The sequence below is a fragment of the Rhinatrema bivittatum genome, chromosome 11 (genome assembly GCF_901001135.1).
Source record: "Rhinatrema bivittatum chromosome 11, aRhiBiv1.1, whole genome shotgun sequence".
NCBI lineage: Eukaryota > Metazoa > Chordata > Amphibia > Gymnophiona > Rhinatrematidae > Rhinatrema > Rhinatrema bivittatum.
In genome coordinates, this window is record NC_042625.1 from 32,970,465 (window position 1) to 32,992,538 (window position 22,074).

Here is a 22,074-nt window from a genome sequence, read left to right on the forward strand (position 1 = left end):
CGCTTCCCTACCATGTTGTTCACAGTCCTCTGCAGAAAACCCAAGCTGAAGGATCATCCTGCAGTGCTCAAGGTTCTCTTTTATTCTCCAATACTACCTGCTGCCCACGGAGCCTGCTACCACGCAAGAGTCTTGTGTACATATTTTTTCCATAAGAGCCAGGAGGGTGAGCTGTCCTCAAGCCTATCTGCGCAAACCGGTAGCAAATCTTATAAATCGCTGCTAATAACCAGAAGGAGCCTATGCATAAGATGATGTCAGCTTTACAAATGAGTGCCCCCTGCTTTAAGAACATAAGAAAATGCCATAATGGGTCAGACCAAGGGTCCATCAAGCCCAGCATCCTGTTTCTAACAGTGGCCAATCCAGGCCATAAGAACCTGGCAAGTACCCAAAAACTAAGTCTATTCCATGTAACCATTGCTAATGGCAGTGGCTATTCTCTAAGTGAACTTAATAGCAGGTAATGGACTTCTCCTCCAAGAACTTATCCAATCCTTTTTTAAACACAGCTATACTAACTGCACTAACCACATCCTCTGGCAACAAATTCCAGAGTTTAATTGTGCGTTGAGTAAAAAAGAACTTTCTCCGATTAGTTTTAAATGTGCCCCATGCTAACTTCATGGAGTGCCCCCTAGTCTTTCTACTATCCGAAAGAGTAAATAACTGATTCACATCTACCCGTTCTAGACCTCTCATGATTTTAAACACCTCTATCATATCCCCCCTCAGCCGTCTCTTCTCCAAGCTGAAAAGTCCTAACCTCTTTAGTCTTTCTTCATAGGGGAGCTGTTCCATTCCCCTTATCATTTTGGTAGCCCTTCTCTGTACCTTCTCCATCGCAATTATATCTTTTTTGAGATGCGGCGACCAGAATTGTACACAGTATTCAAGGTGCGGTCTCACCATGGAGCGAGACCACATCTTGTTACATTAGTTTGTTAGCTGATTGATTATGATTTTTTTCCCTGTGTGTATTTTTTCCCTTGTTCTTCCCTTTTCTTTTGTGGGTTTCCTTGGGAATGATTTTGTCCATTTTATATGAGATACTGAATCATGAATCTGTCCTAAATTCAGCTACACGGCTTATCTTTCACCCCATTTGCTCTGCTCACACAACCCCTCTTTTGAAGTCACTGCATGGGCTCCCTATCCGCCCCCCCATACAGTTCAAGCTCCTCTCTCTCACTTACAAATGCCTTCACTTTGCAGCAGCTCACCACCTCTCTTCTCTCTACACCCTCCTCGTCGGATAAGTCACTCCTATCTGTGCCCCTGAGGCATACCTAGAGTAGGTACCTCTTTGGCACCCCCTCCCCAATATATCATTTTAAAATTTCCTAAACATCGATAAAATATTTCAAATCAGCAGACACATCAAATAACACCTAATAAGGAGTTTAAAAATCTCCCGCTCTCCATATCTGTCACCTGAGATTCTTGTAGACTGGGAGCACACGTGCACACACAATATGCTCCCTCTCTCTCGTACACACACATACATGCTTGGTGAGAGACAGGGAGAATGTGCGTGTGTGAAAGATACACACACATACTTTATCTGTACCGCTTTCACACACAGACATGCTTCCTCCATTTCTCTCTCTCTCTCTCTCTCTCACACACACACACACACACACACACACACACGCTTCCTCTCTTCTTCTCACACGCACACAAAAACTGAACTGGAAACTACAAGCCAGATTCTGTATGCAGTGCAACAATGGAAAAGCAGAAAATCACTATTCCTCAAAACAATACAATCAAGAAATATAAATAATCAGAATAATCAAACCATACTAAAAGATATACATTTCAAAACAGCTAATGAATAGAATAATATTCAATAATTAGAAGCTCCTGTACAAATTTTAAAAATTTCCTAAACATTGATAAAATATTTCAAAACAGCAGACATCAAATAACACCCAGTAATTAAAACTAACAAAGATTTTAAAAATCTTCTACTCCTACTTGTCACCCTGAGATTGTCGTGAATTGGGGGTACACACACACACACAGAGACACAAATAAAATATGCTCCCTCTGACTCTCACACACATACACGCTTGGGGGTAGATTTTCAAAAAGCGCGAATTGGCCTACTTTTGCTTGCGCATCAGACTCAAGCAAAAGTACACTGGATTTTAGTAGATACGCGCGGAGCCGCGCGTATCCACTAAAATCCTGGATCGGCGCGCGCAAGGCTATTGATTTTGTATAGCCGGCGCACGCCGAGCCGCGCTGCCTACCCCCGTTCCCTCCAAGGCCGCTCCGAAATCGGAGCGGCCTTGGAGGGAATCCTCTAACGCCCTCCCCTCATCATCCCCTCCCTTCCTCTATCTAACCCACCCGCCCGGCCCTGTCTACACCCCCCCCCCCTTACCTTTCTCCGGGGATTTACGCCTCCCGGAGGGAGAAGTAAATCCCCGCGCGCCGGGCCGCAACCTGGGGGCAGGTACGGAGGGCGTGGCCATGCCCCCGGACTGCCCCGGGCCGTAGCCACGCCCCCGTACCCGCCCCCAAAACGCTGCTGACACGCCCCCGAAACGCCGCGACGACCGGGCCCGCCCCCCGACATGCCCCCCTCCGAAAACCCCGGGACTTACGCGAGTCCCGGGGTCTGCGCGCGCCGGTAGGCCTCTTTGAATGTAGGCATACCGGCGCGCAGGGCCCTGCTCGTCTAAATCCGCCCGGTTTTGGGCGGATTTAGGCGAGCAGGGCGCTGAAAATCCGCCCCTTGGTGAGAGACAGAGGGAGCTTGAGTGTGTGTCTGTATGTGAAAGACAGACACACGTTTCCTCCGTCTCTCTCCCACATACACGCTTCCTCTTTATCTCTCACATAGGATTCCTGTCTCACCCACGCGCACAGACACACACACACACATGCTTTCTCTCTCTCACCTCCTCCCCAACTCCCACACACAGGCACCCTTTCATACATATGCAGCCACAGCACACACACACTCACTCTTCTATACACTCACCGTCTCAAACACACAGGCATCCTCTCATATACACACACACACCCAAACACCCTCATATACACACTCTCATACTCACAGACACCCTCATATACACACACATACAACCTCATACACACATACACACACATACACATACACCCTCATACACACATACACACACACACATACACCCTCATACACACATACACACACCCTCATACACACATACACACATCCCCTCACACACACACACATACACCCTCATACACACACCTCCCCCCACAGACACACACCTTCATACAATGGCACTTACTCTCACAGGGCTAGTCTCTTCCTTCTTCGGCTACCAGTGGCACTGCAGGTCCTCTTTTTCTGCCGCCGGTGCTCCGGGTGCCAGCAGCAACGCTGGGCCTGTTCTTTGCCACCGCGCCAGCTCCAGGAAATGCTGGCAGCACCGCTGGCCTCTGCCTCTGAAGGTCCTTGCTTTTGGTGTGAGGTTTCCCCCGTCACATCACTGACTGCGCCGCCGCAGGATCTTCCTGCTGGCAACAATGGCACCCCTCCCCCTGTTGCCACCCAAGGTGGACTGCCCCCCTCGCCCTCCCTTAGCATGCCTCTGCTGTGCCCTTCTCCTCTACCACCAGTTCCAGACTCTGTGCTTTCTGCCTGGCTGCACAGAGGGCTTGGAATAGTCTTCCTGAACTGGTGAGTCAGGCTCCCTCTCCTGCCATGTTTAAATCCCATCTCAAGCCCACCTTTTTGAAACCGCTTTTAAATTTTATGCCTGATTATCTGCTTTTAGGCTTGTTAACTAAATTTATTTTCTTTTGAACCATTGCCTTGCTTCATGAATACCCTAAGTCTCTTGTCCTGTATGTTTATTAGATTGTAAGCTCTGTTGAGCAGGGACTGACTCTTATGTGTTGTTTGTACAGCGCTGCGTATGTCGTGTAGCACTATAGAAATACTTAGTAGTAGTAGAAGAGGAAAGAGAGCACCCCCCACAGGCACACACATGGGGGGGGGGGGGGAGAAGAGGGCTACAAAGAGGAACATGGAAGGAGGAGGGGGCTAAGAAGAGAAAAAAAAGGCACATAAATACACACACACCCCAAAATGAGGGGAGGGGGTAACTGGCTCTCCTCTACACAGCCCTGCCCCCTCTACTTTCATATCAACCCAACACATATACCCAACATCCACAGCAGAGTTGGTAGGCAAAGGGCCAGATTTTAAAAGCCTTATGCACGTAGGGGGGATTACGCGCACCAGGCTTATTTTTAAAAGGCCTGGCGACGCGCGTAAAACCCCGACACAGCAGCCATTTGCCGCTGTGTCGGAGAATCGCGTGCTGGCAGGCTGCTGGCGCACACAACTTGCGCCTGCCCAGAGGCAGGCGCAAAAGGTAAGACAGAGGTCGGGGGGTTTAAGAGTAGGGCTGGGGGGGGAAGGTTAGGAGAAGGGGTAGGAAGGTTAGAATGGGGGAAGAGAAGTTCCCTCCCAGGCCACTCCAATTTCGGAGTGGGCTGGGAAGGTACGGGGGGAAGGCCGCGGGCATCAACGCACGCAAGGTACACTAGTGTCCCCGCCTTTGTACGCCCGCGCGTACAAAGGCGGGGACACTAGTGAAAAGCTGGGACACTAGTGAAAATTTACCCCAAAGCGAGAAGGGGCACTGCGCCAGGTATTTGCATAATTTTGTTTTGTTATTTCTTGGCTAAAATTTGAAATATATAAATATATAAAAAGTAAGTAATATTTAAAAAGTGCACCCCCAACAGAACAGAGACAAATGCTTTTACCCAGAAAGCCATGCGTGCCACAACATCTGCGCAACAGGAGGAGGTGTGGGATTCCAGCACCGTGAATTTCTGGACTTCATTCACTAATTTCAAATGTTATATGAAATTCTCTTTTTAACCATACATCAAGGGAGATTATGTCAACCCTAACAGAAATGATTCTTCATGTTGTACGTAACACTATGCTGCGTTTTGTTGTGTTAAATCAGACTAAAGAAAAACAGGAGGGAATGGTCTAAAGCAGTGGTTCTCAACCTTTTTTCGGTCGGGACACACCTGATAGATAGTTGTCACATGCGTGACACACTGAACACATGACCGTCACAGGGCTAAATGTAAACATATACTTTGTATCTACGGGATCCACCCTGACCCCCCAACAATGGGTGCAGAACAGAACTAGGCCATTCCCCTTTCAATTTACCATGCAAAAAAGATTTCTGGTGTCATCTCAGTAACAGCAACATAAACACTCTCTCCTACCAGGCACAATACCCCTCCTTATGAAAAAACAATAATTTACCACCAATACATGTCCTATTGAGAAAACACAACAAATAATATTGATACAAATGCCTACATGCTAGTAAAATACCTCGGTCACACACATAGAATCGACCTTCACCAAGTACAGAAAGACCGCAAATTACAAATATGGAGACAAACTGGAATGGAGATCCAAAAAAGCTACTCTGCATGCAGAGCAAAACTGAAGAAATGGAAACAGAAATATAGCACCTAATAGACTCCCAGGATCTGCAATAATGCACACAAACTAATGCACAAAAAGTTACATCTGCATTATGGAACTCATTCAAACAGTAACAACCCTATCTATGAAAAGACAACATTACAAATATTTAACCAGGCCCTAAACACCAATACACCTCCTATGAGGAAAACCAGAACAAGCCAAGCTGTTATAGATCCCTACACAGAAACTACAAGCTTGCAGAATACCTTTACCTGGGTCACACACGCAGAACACAGATAGACCATCACCAAATACAGAATAAAGTGACCATCAAGTTAATGATTTTGTTTTCCCATTGTTGCACTGCATACACTCAGTCTGGCTTCTTGCTGTTTCCAATTCAGTTTTTGTCTCCACATTTCTATTTATACATTTCTCAAGTAATATAAAATAATAATTCTAAAACTAGAATAATAAATATAAAACAGCTGATAAATAGAATAATATCTGATCATTAAAAACTTACAAAATTATTAAAAATTCCCTAAACACCAATAAAATATTTCAAACAGCAGACATATCACATAATACCCAATAATTAAAATGGCAGTCAATCAAGAAAGATAAACTTAAAAAGCCTCCTTTACTTACCCTCACTGGCAACTCTCCTACTCCTTTCCCTTGTAGGCCTTAGCACATACCAGAAGCAGCAATGGGTGGTGAAGCTCTGTTCTGACGTTCCTCTTCCTTAGGGTCCATGACTTGTCTGTCTCACACACACATACACACTTTCTGTCAGAAACACACCAGTCACCTCCCTAACCAATCTTTCTCTCTCACACACACACACACCAGTCACACCCCTGACTGATCTCATTCACTCATATACACCAGTCGCCTACCTTACCAATCTCTCTCTCATACACACACCAGTCACCTCCCTGACCAGACTCTTGCTTTCACACATTGTTTTCTCTTACACACACAATCTCAATCACACACATTCTCTCACATACTTACACACATGCAGGCACTCTCTGTCTCTCTCACTCACCCCCACCCCACATGGCAGCTATTGCACAAGGCAGCTGGTATTCTGCTATTAAAGCAGTTGTGACAAGTTGAGAACTGCAGCAGGGGTGACTCCTCCGGCCCCGCAGCGGTAAGAAGGCAGCACTCAGCTGTTTGTCTGTGCTGTGATCATCGCAGCACAGAGCAGTCAGCTGAGAATGTGGCCGCGGGGATTTCCTGCCATGTGGCTATTTGGGAAATCCATCGAGTAGCCATGATGTGCAAGGGCTGCGGGAGTCAGCCCCGTCTCTCTATGTGGGCCATTGTGAGTGGCCAAGAGCAGAAAGATTGCGATTCCAGCTACAGGAGCCAGGGGACGTTCCCATGGTACGGAGGGTGCAGGGAGGAGGGGCTGAGAATAGCGGCTGTAGGCTATGGAAGTGCAGAGCCTCGGGAAACCAATGACAGGCTGCCCGCGGTATGAAGAGGCTGCGTTTTGATCGGCAGGAGCCAGTTGATCGCAGCCTGAAGAGAGGCAGGAAGTGTTCCCGAGGGGAAGGGCTGGAGCAGACATGAGTTTCTGAGCCTAGTGCTACTACGATGAGAGAGGAGAACTGCAGAAAGCATTGGGGGGGGGGGGGGCTTACGATTTAGGCCCTAAACCTGCTGACATCAGCGGGACCATATAAAAAAAAAAAAAAGTTAAACGCCGCAGACCCGAGGCAGCTAATCGACAGATTTCTCAATTAGCTGCGCGGCAGGAAATTGCCACGACCACATTCTCAGCTGACTGCACTGCGTCGCGAGGATTGCAGCACAGACAAACAGCTGATTGCTACCTTTTACCGCGGGGCGGGGGGGAGACTTGGGACTGGAAGAGAAAATATTTACCAGGCACGCGGGAAGAAGAAAGGGCCATGCTGCCGCTGTCAAATTAATATTTGACAGCAGCAGCATGGCCCTTTCTTCTTCCCGCGTGCCTGGTAAATATTTCCTCTTCCGGGCCGCAGGGGCGGGACAAAGAAAAGGCCATGCTGCTGTTACTGGCTTCCACCAACACTGCTGCCGTTCCACTCTGAGCTTGAAAGTGCCGATAGCACGGGCAGGAACAGCAGCAGTGTTACTTGAAGAACTGTGCGCGTCTCTCTGGGGTGAGGAGAGGGAGGGAAGAGCGGGAGACCAGGAAGTGCGCGACACACCTGCCGGTGCTTGGCGACACGCTGGTGTGCCGCGACACACCGGTTGAGAACTGCTGGTCTAAAGAATGCCCTTGCATCAATAAAGCACAAAGACGTTAAGTACTCATAATCCACCAAGATGTCCCAGCTTTAGTATTTTTCTGTGTCCTAGATGAGGCTGTTTCTGTGTCCTCTGTTGGTCAACGTAGACCTTGCTTTGCTGCGTGTTGCTTCTGCTCCTACCTCTATTTTACTGTTGTACACCAAAATTTCCAGCACGGAGACCTCCTCCCCACAAGTGTCCAATGAGGAGAGGTCGTAGAGGGAGGAGTAGACTGGTCCATAAGCCCAGTCCCTGAACTTCCGCGAGAGGTGGCGGGCATCCTCATCCTTGATCTCTCGGCGGATGATGTGCTGGAACACCTGCACGAAGGAGAAGGCATGGCCAAGTTAAAACTCCGTCTCCGCTGAACCCAACCAGACTAATCAGCGTGAGGCAAGTTCAGTGCCTTTCCGTCTCCCTTAATTCCACACCACTTCCTAACTGAGACTCTAGGCATTCCCAGTGCTACTTGAAATAAATACTTAAGGGATAATTTTCAAAAGGATTTACATGTTTAAAACTGGGTTTTGCATGTGTAAATGCATTTTACCTGTGTAAGCGGGCTTTTGAAAATTGCTACAATATATGCTATTGAATTGTCAATAGGTTTTACCCGCCTTGTGCACTTAACATGGGTAAATGGCTTTTAAAAATTGCTATGACCGTATGTTACATTTACATGTGTAATTCCTTTGAAAATTCACCTGTATGTGTGTAAATGGGCTTTTGAAAATTGCTGATAGTATGTTACATTTACATGAGTAACGGCTGAGGGAGGATATGATAGAGGTCTTTAAAATCATGAGAGAACTAGAACGGGTAAATGTGAATTGGTTATTTACTCTTTCAGATTATAGAAGGACTAGTGGGCACTCCATGAAGTTAGCATGAAATACATTTAAAACTAATCGGAGAAAGTTCTTTTTTACTCAATGCACAATTAAACTCTGGAATTTGTTGCCAGAGGGTGTGGTTAGGGCAGTTAGTATAGCTGTGTTTAAAAAAGGATTGGATAAGTTCTTGGAGGAGAAGTCCATTACCTGCTATTAATCAAGTTGACTTAGAAAATAGCCACTGCCATTACTAGCAACAGTACCATGGAATAGACTTAGTTTTTGGGTACTTGCCAGGTTCTTATGGCCTGGATTGGCCACTGTTGGAAACAGGATGCTGGGCTGGATGGACCCTTGGTCTGACCCAGCATGGCATCTTCTTATCTTCTTATGACTCCTTTGAAAATTACCACTGTACTGCCTTATGCTAGGCACTATTATAAGGACGTAAAGAAGAGGTCAAAATGCAGTGCATATGATAGGTTTACTATAAAGTAAGTAGGGGTGAGCAAAGATTTTTTTTTTTTTTTAATCTTTGGTTGTGGATTTTGCTCCTTTGTTTTTTTATAAAATGTTTTGATTTGTATTTAAAGAAATAAAAGGCAGATGAGCCAGCCCTGGGACCCCCCTCTCCTGCCACAAAAACTGTGATTCTGAAAAATAAAACAACGATCTTGCCACCCACTGGGACTCCAGCCCCCACCTCCTCCAGCTTTTTCACGGGCCAGAAGCGATCCCCAGCTGCTCCTGTCCCACCAGGGCTCCAGTCAAAATGGCAAGAGTGGGGAGGTCAGCGCCATTTGGATGTGCATTTGTATGGGATTTTTTCATATTGTTTTTAAAAAGAATTGACACAGAAAATGTTGTTAAAATTTCCCAATTTGTTTCAACAAAAGCACAGTAAATGCACAGTATTTGGTCTAAAAATGCACAATAAGTTGCTCGGTCCAGTCCACTGATGCTCTTGTAGCAAGCACTATGTCATTCTATCCCTATTTTACATTTTCTTATGATTGGATGATGGAGTCAAATTTGAGTGGCAAAGTCTGTGGGTAATTTTGTGCTTGAGTACCTTTAGCCAGTTATCAAAGAAAAACTATCCAGGTAGTTTATTTTTGAAAATCACCAAAAGGTCTGCAGGTACAAAAGTATCCGGGTAACTGTGAAACACAGAAACCAAGCCCTGGCAACAACAGATTGCAGGGGAGAAATGACAAGTGAACATCTGAAAATTCAGTTCTCCCCCAGTCCAAACACAACCCCGGGAATGCCTACTTTAACATATTATGTTATTAAATAAATATTGTGCTAGATGTTTTATGGCTTATCCTCCCTAACAGGTTTGGTTTAAGTTGTTTCAGTTTGATATACGGATGTGTTTTTGATACATTAACTGTTTTAGATTAATTTATTTTCCTGATGTTATTGTTTCTTTATGTAAGTAGATTACTGAAGTACTGATGTATGTTTATTATTATTGTATTATTATTTTTTTTTCTTTATAAATTGCTTTGGGTTGTACTTTGGTACAAGGAAGGCATTCTTGTAATATAAATTAACATAAAGCAAAATCTCTCTATATAACATATCACATATAGCCGCACTGTTTCACACACAGTTATTTTTAGCCACTCTGTTGGGCCAGGCTTCAAACCTGGAGATCTAGGCACCTAACCTCCTGGATAGGTGCTTGGAAATATTTTAAAAATTTTCCCTTCCCCCTCTCCCCCATGTACAGAATGTCATAATCTTAACGTGGCCTAATGGCCCTTGGGATGTGTTGTTGGGATGAGGGACAGGCTCCAGAGATCGACTGAAACAGAAGGGATCGGATGGGACATCATCCCTCCCCAAAGCAAGGCGGTCACTCTACATACACCAACTGCCTAAGGAGATTATTAACAAGAATCTCAACTGTTAAAACTTTCCTATGTGTTCCTATGCTATGTCTACCTTAAATGAAGGTTAGGATCAAGCCAGCTGAAAAATAATGTATCTTCTTAATGGCCAGGAGATGGCAGCAACTTCTTAATTACACAAAAACAGAAAAGGCGGCAATTTCTTAAACGAGCCGGCACTGAGGCAAAGCCCACGGGTATCTTTTTTCACCAAAAAGACCTGAGCAAACAAGTCCTGTAAATATTAACTCTAAACTAAAAAAAAACCCCAAGGACTCACAAAAATACCATATGGGAAATGAGTATCAGATTATATCATACTCTACCGGTGTAATCCACAGGCTCTTGCCCACAGTGGGCTGCAACCAGTATCATACAATTCAGCACCTAATTCACCTCATATACCTTTTCCCAGTATCAAACTACTAAACCCTGAAAGATTTTTTTTATAAAAATTGGTTTTCTCTATATTCTCTATATTTTATTATATTGCTGTCTAATAATTTTATCAAACACTAAAACTGACTTAGTTTATCAATCATGGTTATCCTCTCATTCGCCAACTCAAAAAGAAGTGCTCAACCGTGCAGAAACAAACACTCTCCCGAGATTGCCGATGTTTCGGCACCTCTGTACCTGCTTCAGGGGAACTTTAACAAGCTTCACCCACCAACTCTGCTGTGGAGAGAGTGGGGATATGTGGGGGGAGGTATGAAAGCAGAGAGGGCAGGGTTGTGTAGAGGAGAGCCAGTTACCCCTACCCTCATTTTGGGGTGTGTGAATTGCAATTTTTTTCTCTTCTTTGCCCCCTCCTCCTTCCATGTTCCACTTTGTAGCCCTCTTCTTCCCCTCCCCCCAATGTGTGTGCGTGTGGGGGGTGCTCTCCTTCCCCTTCTCCTCTACTACTACTACTAAACATTTCTATGACATACGCAGCACTGTACAAACAACACATAAGAGACAGTCCCTGCTCAATAGAGCTTACAATCTAATAAGACAGACATACAGGACAAGAGACTTGGGGTATTTTAAGAACAAGGCAATGGTTAAAAAGATATATACTTAAAAACCACTAAAAAGGCTACCCGTTGGAAACATGCCTTTCAACCTGGCTCTGATTGGCCCACAAAATTTTCAAAAAATGGCGGAAACACTCTCACTCTCACTCCCGCCCCTTCCCTTCCATTTTTAAATCTCCTGGTTTCCTTCACTTTGAACCAATCAAAATAATCCCACACAAAAAAAGAACAAAACAAACAGAAAAACAACCCAATCAATCAAATACACAACCATTAGAAAAGTGTTGTCTATAAACATCATCCACTTTACATATAAACCAAGCAAGCTATTTCTTTATTTAAACCCTTCAGGTGGACAGTCTGTAAGGCAAATATCCAGCATTGTTCATCTTGAAGTAAGCGCAAACCGTAATCCCCCCTTCGCTTATCAGTTTGCAGATCTTCAAAAACATGTTCAAAAGAAAGGCAATCCTTCTTACAATGAATCATGTTGCAATATTCTATTATACGAGTCTTAAGACAATGCATAGTTTTCCCTATATATAAAATTTACAAGGACACCATATCACATACACCACCTTGCTAGACAAACAGGTAGTAGAAGTCTTCGGCACAAAATTCTGTAACCTTTCCAAGGTTAAATCATTATTAATATGTAACTGTTGACAGCCAATACAGGAACCACGTGGAAAATGGCCTATAACATTTGGAGTAGACTGTACTTGATCTGGAGCAAAACAAGATCTCACAATTTGGTCTCTTATAAGAACATAAGAACATGCCATACTGGGTCAGACCAAGGGTCCATCAAGCCCAGCATCCTGTTTCCAACAGTGGCCAATCCAGGCCATAAGAACCTGGCAAGTACCCAAAAACTAAGTCTATTCAATGTTACCGTTGCTAGTAATAGCAGTGGCTATTTTCTAAGTCAACTTAATTAATAGCAGGACTTCTCCTCCAAGAACTTATCCAATCCTTTTTTAAACACAGCTATACTAACTGCACTAACCATATCCTCTGGCAACAAATTCCAGAATTTAATTGTGCGTTGAGTAAAAAAAGAACTTTCTCCGATTAGTTTTAAATGTGCCACATGCTAACTTCATGGAGTGCCCCCTAGTCTTTCTATTATCCGAAAGAGTAAATAACCGATTCACATCTACCCCTTCTAGACCTCTCATGATTTTAAACACCTCTATCATATGTTATGGCCCTTTTGATTGGCTATCAATGGTTTTTCTAGAAAGGATGAATGTAATTGTAAAACATGCCAATGTTTATATATACTTCTCGCTACACAATATATAGAGGGAGAAAACGGTAGAACGCATTAATTTATTCATTGGTTTCTTGCGTTGTACTTGTAATAATGTTTCCCTATCATTCCAATGAGCATGCTTCATCGCTCTTCTTACAATAATGGGGGGATACCCTCTATCAACAAACTTGGTAAACATAGCATTCACTTTACATTTGTACTCTTGTACCGTTAAACACAATCTTCTAAGACGCAAAAATTGACCAAAAGGAATGCTATCCTTTAAGCATTGCAGATGACAGCTAGCGTAACCTAATAGTGTACTGCGATCAGTCAGCTTTTGAAATACAGAGTAGAAAAAAGAATCTAATTGTTTTGAAATTGTGATATCTAAAAAAGGTACTGTCATGTCTCCATAATGAAATGTGAAATGCAGATACAAATCACAACCATTAAACCACAACATAGTGAAGTTTAGACAGGGTTCTACATTGACCAGGATGTCCTGAAAGTTTGGAGTTGTGGGCCCAAGCCAATAACTTCTTTCTGAGGTTATTGGGTACGATAGTCTTTCCTGAAGGTACTGAGTGGGTAGCTGCCAATATGACCTTCTCTGGGTCAATGATGTGTTGCGGTTCTTCAGGTATGTCCTCGGAGAGGAATGAGCAAGATAGAGCGTCAGCTCTGATATTCTTATCTCCAGGGCGGTACTTGAGCACAAAGTTGAATCTGTTGAAAAACAGAGAACATCTCACTTGTCTATGATTCAGGCGCTGTGCGTTGCAGAGGTACTCCAGATTCTTATGGTCTGTGAAGACCGTTACTTGATTTTGCGCTCCTTCAAGCCAAGGGTGCCATTCTTCGAATGACATCTTAATAGCCAGAAGCTCCTTATCTCCTATTCCGTAATTTCTCTCTGCAGGAGAGAAGCGGTGGGAGAAGAATGAGCATGGTTGTGGAACTTTTGAATCACCAGCCTGACTTAATATGGCCCGTACGTCAATGTCTGAGGCATCGACCTCCACAATGAAAGGCTTGGAGATGTCTGGGTGTCGAAGATACAGCTTACTGGAAAAGGCATCTTTTAGTTTCTGGAATGCAGCTATCGCCTCTGGAGACCAATTAGCAACATTGGCACCTTTCTTTGTCATAGCTGTAAGCGGCACTGTGAGTGAAGAGTAATTCTTGATGAAGGTCCTGTAATAGTTGGCGAAACCTAAGAAGCATCTGAGAGCTTTTAACCCGGTGGGTTGTGCCCATTTCTGGATACTCTCCAGCTTCTGTGGATCCATTTGAAAGCCTTGATTGGAGACGATGTAGCCTAGGAAAGGCACTGACTCTTTGTGAAATTCACATTTGGATAGCTTGGCATAGAGATGGTTCTCACGGAGCCTCTGTAGCACTCTCTTAACATCCTCCTGATGAGTGGTCATGTCTTGCGAGAATATCAGCATGTCGTCCAAGTAAACAACAACACACTTATCGAGGAGATCCTGGAAAATGCCGTTCATTAAATTTTGAAAGACAGCCGGGGCGTTGCACAGGCCGAACGGCATCATTAAATATTCAAAGTGACTGTCCTGAGTGTTGAAGGCCATCTTCCACTCATCACTATCTCGAATGCGAAGTAAATTGTAGGCTCCTTTCAGATCCAGTTTGGAAAAGATTTGAGCTCCTTGTAGTCTATTGAATAGCTCTGAAATCAGAGGCAGAGGGTAACAATCCTTAATTGTTATTTCATTGAGGCCTCTGTAGTCTATACATGGACGTAATGTACCATCGTTTTTGCCCACAAAGAAAACACCTGCGCCAGCAGGGGACTTGGATGGTCTTATGAAGCCTTTTTGGAGATTTTCCTGGATATATTCAGACATGGCTTTATTTTCTGCCATGGACAGGGAGTCCACCCTACCCTTGGGTGGCTCCGTATTAGACTTTAGATTAATAGCGCAGTCATAAGGTCTGTGAGGCGGGAGTTCATCTGCAGCTTCTTCTGAAAAGACATCTTGGAAAGATGCATATTGATGCGGCAACCCCAGCAGCACTGGGGTAGTAGGCATACAGGGTAACGGAACTACCTCCTTCAGGCATTTATCATGGCAGTCAGGTCCCCATCTAGGCAGTTCCAGTGTAGCCCAATTGAATTGAGGCATATGCTGCTGCAGCCAGGGTAATCTCAGTACTATAGGGTGCATGGCCTTCTCTAAAACAAAGAAGGAGATGGTCTCAAAATGGAGGGCACCGGTTCGTAGGCACACTGGCTCAGTGCGTAGTGTTACTTCGCCCGGTAAGGGCTCTCCATGGATGGATGAAAGAAGTAGTGGAGGCTTCATAGTGGAAGTGGGGATCCGTAGGTGCTCCACTAATCGTTGTAGAATGAAATTGCCTCCTGCCCCAGAGTCCAATAAGGCAAGAGTCTGGTACTCTAACGATCCGCAGATCAAGGATACAGGAAGAGAGAGTGGAGGAGAAGGAGTGGTGAGACCTAAGAAAAATCCTCCCGCAGGACTTAGGTCTGCCAGTTTCCCGGAGATATGGGGCAATTTTGGACAGCATGACTGGCTTGTCCACAGTACATACACAGCCCCAATCTCTTCCGCGTTCTTCTCTCTTTTGAAGTCAGATGGCTGCGGCCTAACTGCATAGGTTCTTCTTCGCCGGCTGCTGGGACCGAAGGAACAAGCCTGAGTGTGGACTTTGACTCAAACTTCGCACAGAAACGGTCTCTTGGGAGTCTTGATTTCGTGAACCTTGTTGCGAAGTCGGCGATCGATCCTTGTTGCCAATTTTACTGGTTCAGCCAAGGTCTCAGGCATCTCACGAGCGGCGAGTTAGTCTTTCAGACGAGAGTTCAGTCCTTCAAAGAAGAGGGTCTTCAGGCATCTCGGGTCCCAGGATAATTCAGACGCCAGTGTCTTGAATTCGATAGCAAAGTCAGCTAATGGTTTGTTCCCTTGCTTCAGGTGAACCAAAGAAGATCCTGCAATTGTATACCGGGCAGGATCTTCGAAGACTGATTTAAACAGTTCAAGAAATCCTTCAAGGTCATGAAGGATTGGATCCTCGCGCTCCCACAGCGAAGAGGCCCAAGACAATGCTCATCCATCTAGATACGACAGGATGTAGGTTGTCTTGGCATAGGCTGAGGGAAAGTGGCCAGGTTGTAATGCAAAGTGCATGCAGCACTGGTTAATGAAGTCTCTGCATCTCCATACTTCTCCCGAGAAGCAGGTGGGAGCTGCTAGAGGCACCGTAGTCTTGACCGTCACCGCAGACAGTTTAGCTTCTTTAACTGAGGTGGAAGGCGAGTTCATCTGTGTGTGCAGTAGATTAAATGCAGTGGTCAGTCCTTCCAGCGCAGTCTGGAAATCTGCTGAGCCAGGCCTGGAATGGCCTGCAACGCAGTGAGCTGAGCCGGATCCATGGAGTTAGCAATCTGTTATGATAACGTGTGTTTTGTGGATCCTTGGGTGCTGTGGAGATGACCACGCCCACGGGGAGGAGCCCCGTGAGGAGCCACAGCACTGGGTTAGACTCGTGCACACAAAACACAGGATAATTCTTTATTGTACAGCATGAAGATCTCCTCCAGAGGTGGCAATAGTGAGGCAGTCTGTGGTTGTAGTCTCAGGGACCTCAGCAGAGGGAGTTCTTCTCTTCTAGATGACGTCAGGAGCTTCCGTAGCAGGTCTCCCAGTGAGGAGATACTGTGGATGAGATAGACTGAGAATTAGAGTACTTACTAGGTGTTTACTGTTGGTGTGCGATTCCACCAAGTAGTTGAAGGTACAGGCACCGAGGCAGGGAAAGCAGGCCCTCAAGGAGCGAGTACCTGTTCCCTGTAAGGCACTTGAAATAAAGCAGAGGGCCCCCGAGGAGTGGGTACCCAAGTTAGCATATACCCTGAAGGGCAGAGAGAGAGCTTCCTGCTGCAGCCCGGAAGTGGCAGAGTAGTATAGAAAAGAATGGATTTGAGTCCTTGCCAACTCAACGAGCTAGCAAATTAGTGAAGGTAATATACCCGGATGGCATGATGTCAGCATGAGGGAACGCCCTCGAGGTTCGCGCCAAGGGTGGTACAAAGGCATGGGTTGCGCATGCGCGCACACCCTAGTAGGTTCCTGGGAGGAGCAATGGTGGAAGGCTGCACCATAGCCATTCTGGGGAGGCCAGAGAGGTCGGCTGGAAGACGCGGCGGTAGCTATCTTGCCCAGGTAAGCAGGAGGAGCCGAGAATAAGGTGAGGCAAGCGGGGCAAAGCCGTCGAATACCGATGGACGCAACAGGGGGGAACAAAGCTGGCCAGCACAGAGACTGAAAGCCCGTCAGGACCAAAATGTTATTGTGAAAATTAAAAATATGCAAAATGAGTGTGCTCGAACTCCTCGGCTATTAGAGGCTGCTTCACGGATTTTTATAAATCGTTGTATGCTAGTAATAAAACCATAACAGACCTGTCCATCATGGAATAGTTGTAGTAGCATCCTTCTTTACCACAGCTGACCCAGTAACAACAGGCTTTTTTAGATTTTCCTATATCTACCCCCGAAGTGTTTACTGCTATTAAAGATCCGAAGGCTGGTAAAGCACCAGGACTAGACAGGTTCACTGGCCTTTACTATAAACGCTTCTCTCATATCCTGGTCTCGCCTCTAACAGAGATGTTTAATTCCCTAAGAACAGGAAAGGATTTGGCTACTGGTTCCAATGTAGCTGGGATCACAGTAATTGCGAAACCAGGACGTGATCCCTCTCTTTGCGGTTCCTATAGATCCATATCCCTAATAAATCTTGATTTAAACATTCTGGCCCGGGTGCTAGCGGGGCACTTAAATACTTACATATAGAAACATAGAAACATAGAAATGACGGCAGAAGAAGACCAAACGGCCCATCCAGTCTGCCCAACAAGCTATGCACTTTTTTTTTCCTCTTACTTGTTATGCTTGGCTCTTAGTACCTTTTAGTTTTATTTCCCTTCCACCCCACCATTAATGTAGAGAGCAGTGTTGGAACTGCATCTAATTGAATATGTAGCTTAGTTATGGGTAGTAACCGCCTCAATAAGCAAGCTACACCCATACTTTTGTTTACTCGACTATGTAATTTAGTCCTTGTTGGTTGTTCTCTCTATATATAGATACTCTTTTCTACATTGCCCCTGCCATTGAAGCAGAGAGCTATGCTGGCTATGCGTTGAAGGTGAAGTAACAGACTTTCTCCCCTGCCGTTGAAGCAGAGAGCTGTGCTGGCTATGCGTTGAAAGTGAAGTAACAGACTTTCTCTCCTGCTGCTGAAGCAGAGAGCTATGCGTTGAAAGTGAAGTATCAGACTTTCTCCCCTGCTGTTGAAGCAGAGAGCTATGCTGGATATGCGTTGAAATGAAGTATCAGTATCAGACTTTCTCCCCTGCCGTTGAAGCAGAGAGCAATGCTAGATATACATTGAAAGTAAAGTATCAGGCTTATTTGGTTTGGGGGTAGTAACCGCCGTAACAAGCAAGCTACACCCCGCTTTTTTGTGAATGCAAATCCTTTTTTTTTTCCACGTTTCCTCTTACTGTTGAAGCTTAGAGCAATGTTGGAGTCGCATTAACCGTGTGTATGTATATTGAATAAGGGTATTATCTCCAGGTAGTAGCCTTCATTCCCGCGAGCCACCCCCTCTTCATTCACGTCCTCTAGACTTGATGGATCCACAGTGTTTATCCCGCGCCTCTTTGAAGTCCTTCACAGTTCTGGTCTTCACCACTTCCTCCGGAAGGGCATTCCAGGCATCCACCACCCTCTCCATGAAGAAATACTTCCTGACATTGGTTCTGAGTCTTCCTCCCTGGAGCTTCAGCTCGTGACCCCTGGTTCTGCTGATTTTTGTTTGACGGAAAAGGTTTGTCGTTGTCTTTGGATCGTTAAAACTTTTCAAGTATCTGAAAGTTTGAATCATATCACCCCTGCTCCTCCTTTCTTCCAGGGTGTACATATTTAGATTCTTCAATCTCTCCTCATAAGTCATTCGATGAAGACCCTCCACCTTTCTGGTCGCCCTTCTCTGTACTGCTTCCATCTTGTCTCTGTCTCTTTGTAGATACGGTCTCCAGAACTGAACACAGTACTCCAGGTGAGGCCTCACCAAGGACCTGTACAAGGGGATAATCACTTCCCTTTTCTTACTCGATATTCCTCTCTCTATGCAGCCCAGTGTTCTTCTGGCTTTTGCTATCGCCTTGTCACATTGTTTCGCTGACTTCAGATCATTAGACACTATCACCCCAAGGTCTCTCTCCTGCTCCATGCACATCAGCCTTCCCCCCTTATGGAATACAGTTCATTCAGATTTCCACTCCCCATATGCATGACTTTGCACTTCTTGGCATTGAATCTCAGCTGCCATATCTTCGACCACTCTTCCAGCTTCCTTAAATCCCGTCTCATTCTCTCCACTCCTTCTGGTGTGTCCACTCTGTTGCAGATCTGTGAGCGACATTGCGGTGTGTCCACTCTGTTGCAGATCTGTGAGCGACATTGCGGTTTGTCAAATAGACAAACCGCAATGTCGCTCACAAAGATATTGAACAGGACCGGTCCCACCACCAATCCTTGCGGTACACCGCTTAAAACCGCTCTCTGTTCAGAGAGAGAGTTCCATTTACCATCACACATTGTCTTCTGTCCGTCAACCAGTTTGCAATCCAGGCCACCACCTCGGCACTCACTCCTAAGCTTCTCATTTTATTCACCAGTCTCCTGTGCGGAACTGTATCAAAAGCTTTGCTGAAATCCAAGTAGATGACATCGAGCGCTCTTCCTTGATCCAATTCCTTGGTTACCCAGTCAAAAAAGTCAATCAGATTTGTCTGACAGGATCTTCCCCTGGTGAATCCATGCTGCCTCTGGTCCAGCAATTCTCTGGACTGTAGATAGTTCACTATTCTCTCTTTCAACAGTGACTCCATTACTTTTCCTACTACCGAAGTGAGGCTAACTGGTCTGTAGTTACCAGCCTCTTCTCTGTTCCCACTCTTGTGAAGCGGGACCTCCACCGCTCTTCTCCAATCACTCGGCACCACTCCCGTTTCTAGGGATCTATTGAACAGGTCACACAGTGGACCTGCCAGCACATCTCTGAGCTCCCTCAGTATCCTGGGATGAACCTCATCAGGCCCCATGGCTTTGTCCACTTTCAGATTCTTCAGCTCTTCCCATACATTTTCTACTGTAAATGGATTTTCATCTACTCCACTCCCCTCCAGTTTCTTGTTAAGTAGAGATGGTCTTTCTCCAGGGTCTTCTTTAGTGAACACAGAACTGAAGTATTCATTTAATATTTCTGCCATTTCTTTGTCACTCTCCACACATTGATCCTTTCTACCTTTCAATTTCACTATACCACTTTGAACTTTTCTCTTTTCGCTGATGTATCTGAAAAATGTTTTGTCACCATTCTTTATCTCCTTGGCAATCCTCTCTTCCGCTTGACTTTTTGCCGTCTTGATTAATTTCTTCGTCTCCCTCAGTTCAATCAAATATTTTCTTTGTGGTCCTCCCTTTGGAATGTTTTATATTTCTTGAATGCTGTTCTTTTGGCCTTTATTTTGTCAGCCACCTCCTTTGAGAACCAGATAGGTTTCATTTTTCTTTTGCTTTTCTGTACTTTTCTAACATATAGAGTAGTTGCCTTGGTAATTGCTCCTTTTAGATTGGTCCACTGCTGATCCACATCTCTTTCGTTCTCCCAGCCTTTAAGTTCTTCCTCCAGGTACTTCCCCATTTCCTCAAAGTCCGTGTTTTTGAACTGCAAAACTTGGGTCTTTGTGTTTCTTTTCTGTATCCTTTTTGTGATATTAAACCATACCGTTTGATGATCACTGGTGCTGAGGTGGGCACCCACCTGGACATCATAGACATTATCTCCATTAGTGAGCACTAAGTCGAGTATAGCTCCTTCTCTCGTGGGTTCCATTACCATTTATTTGAACAAAGCTACTTGCAGGGCATCCACTATCGCTCTACTATTTTTAGATTCTGCAGATGGGATTTTCCAGTCTACATCTGGCATATTAAAGTCTCCAATGATCACCACCTCTCCCTTCTTTCCTATCTTTTGGATGTCTTCAACCAGATCTCTGTCCAACTCTTCCTTTTGGTTTGGAGGCCTTTAAACCACTCCAATATAAATGGATGCCCCGTCATCTTTTTTTAGATCGGCCCATAGTGCTTCTTCATTTCCCCATCTTCCTTGCAGCTCAGATGCTTGGATATTGTTGCTGATATAAAGAGCCACACCTCCCCCTTTTCTATCCACTTGTCCTTCCTTAACCAGTTATAGCCAGGTATTGCCATATCCCAATCATGAGATTCTGTGAACCATGTCTCTGTGATAGCAAAACGTCCAAGTCTGCTTCCACCATTAGGGCTTGCAGATCTGGGATTTTATTTCCCAAACTATGAGCATTTGTGGTCATAGCTTTCCAGGTTTTCTCGTTAAGGTTACTGCTTTTCCTTGACTCCTTTTGAGACTTTAGTTGAGATTTGCTATTCACTTCACTTTTTCCCATTGCAGTTGTGCCACTGATGACAGAGTCATCCATCTCAATGTGCTTTTTCTTTTGGTTATGGATTTTGAATTTCTGCATTGGGTTTTTTTTCTCTTTTCTGGTAACACTTCGATGTTTTTCTCAAGAACTTCTTCAGTGTTTAATAGAGAGAAGGCTTTTTGTTCTTGTTGCACTTGATACAGTGTGTGTCTCCTCATCACAGATCTAATTCTACCAGAGCTCACTGAAATCCTGGTTTTTAATGAGTTCTTTAATGTCCTGTTTGATTGGGGGGGTATACTTGTGGGCTGCCCATCTGTGAAGAATGGGTGACTGTGGGTCACATGTGTTATCCTACCTGAGCCTACTGTATCTCTCTTTTTTCTTGACTCCTGGTTTTTCTGTGGCACTGGGGAATTATTTTCTGAGTACTGTAATGTAGGTGAAATTCTCTTTACTGAAGCTAATTGAGCTTTAACTTCAGCCAGCTCCTTTACTATATTGCCCAGTCTAGTCCAATCTGATCAAGCAGATTTTGTTCCAACTGCTCTTCGGCAGATAATGTCCGTAAAATAATAGACCTTTTATGGTGGGTACGGGAAAATAGGGTACCAACCATCTTGCTTTCTGTTGACACAGAGAAGGCCTTCAACATGGTACACTGGCCTTTCCTGTTTCAAACTCTGCAAAAGATGCAGTTTGGGCCATTTTTTCTCAACTGGTTACAGAAATTATGACTCACCGCAGGCTCAGGTTAAAGTCAATGGTGGAT

At 44.9% G+C, this 22,074-nt stretch overlaps 1 protein-coding gene across 1 annotated transcript in view; it reads right to left on the minus strand.

Annotated features, from left to right (window-relative positions):
- TRPV4 (transient receptor potential cation channel subfamily V member 4) overlaps positions 1-22,074 on the minus strand; it is a 139,919-nt gene that overhangs the window by 22,374 nt on the left and 95,471 nt on the right. Inside the window, exon 7 of the mRNA XM_029571294.1 lies at positions 7,903-8,082. Within this exon, the coding sequence (XP_029427154.1) occupies positions 7,903-8,082 (180 nt within the window). The remainder of the gene's footprint in view (positions 1-7,902; positions 8,083-22,074) is intronic.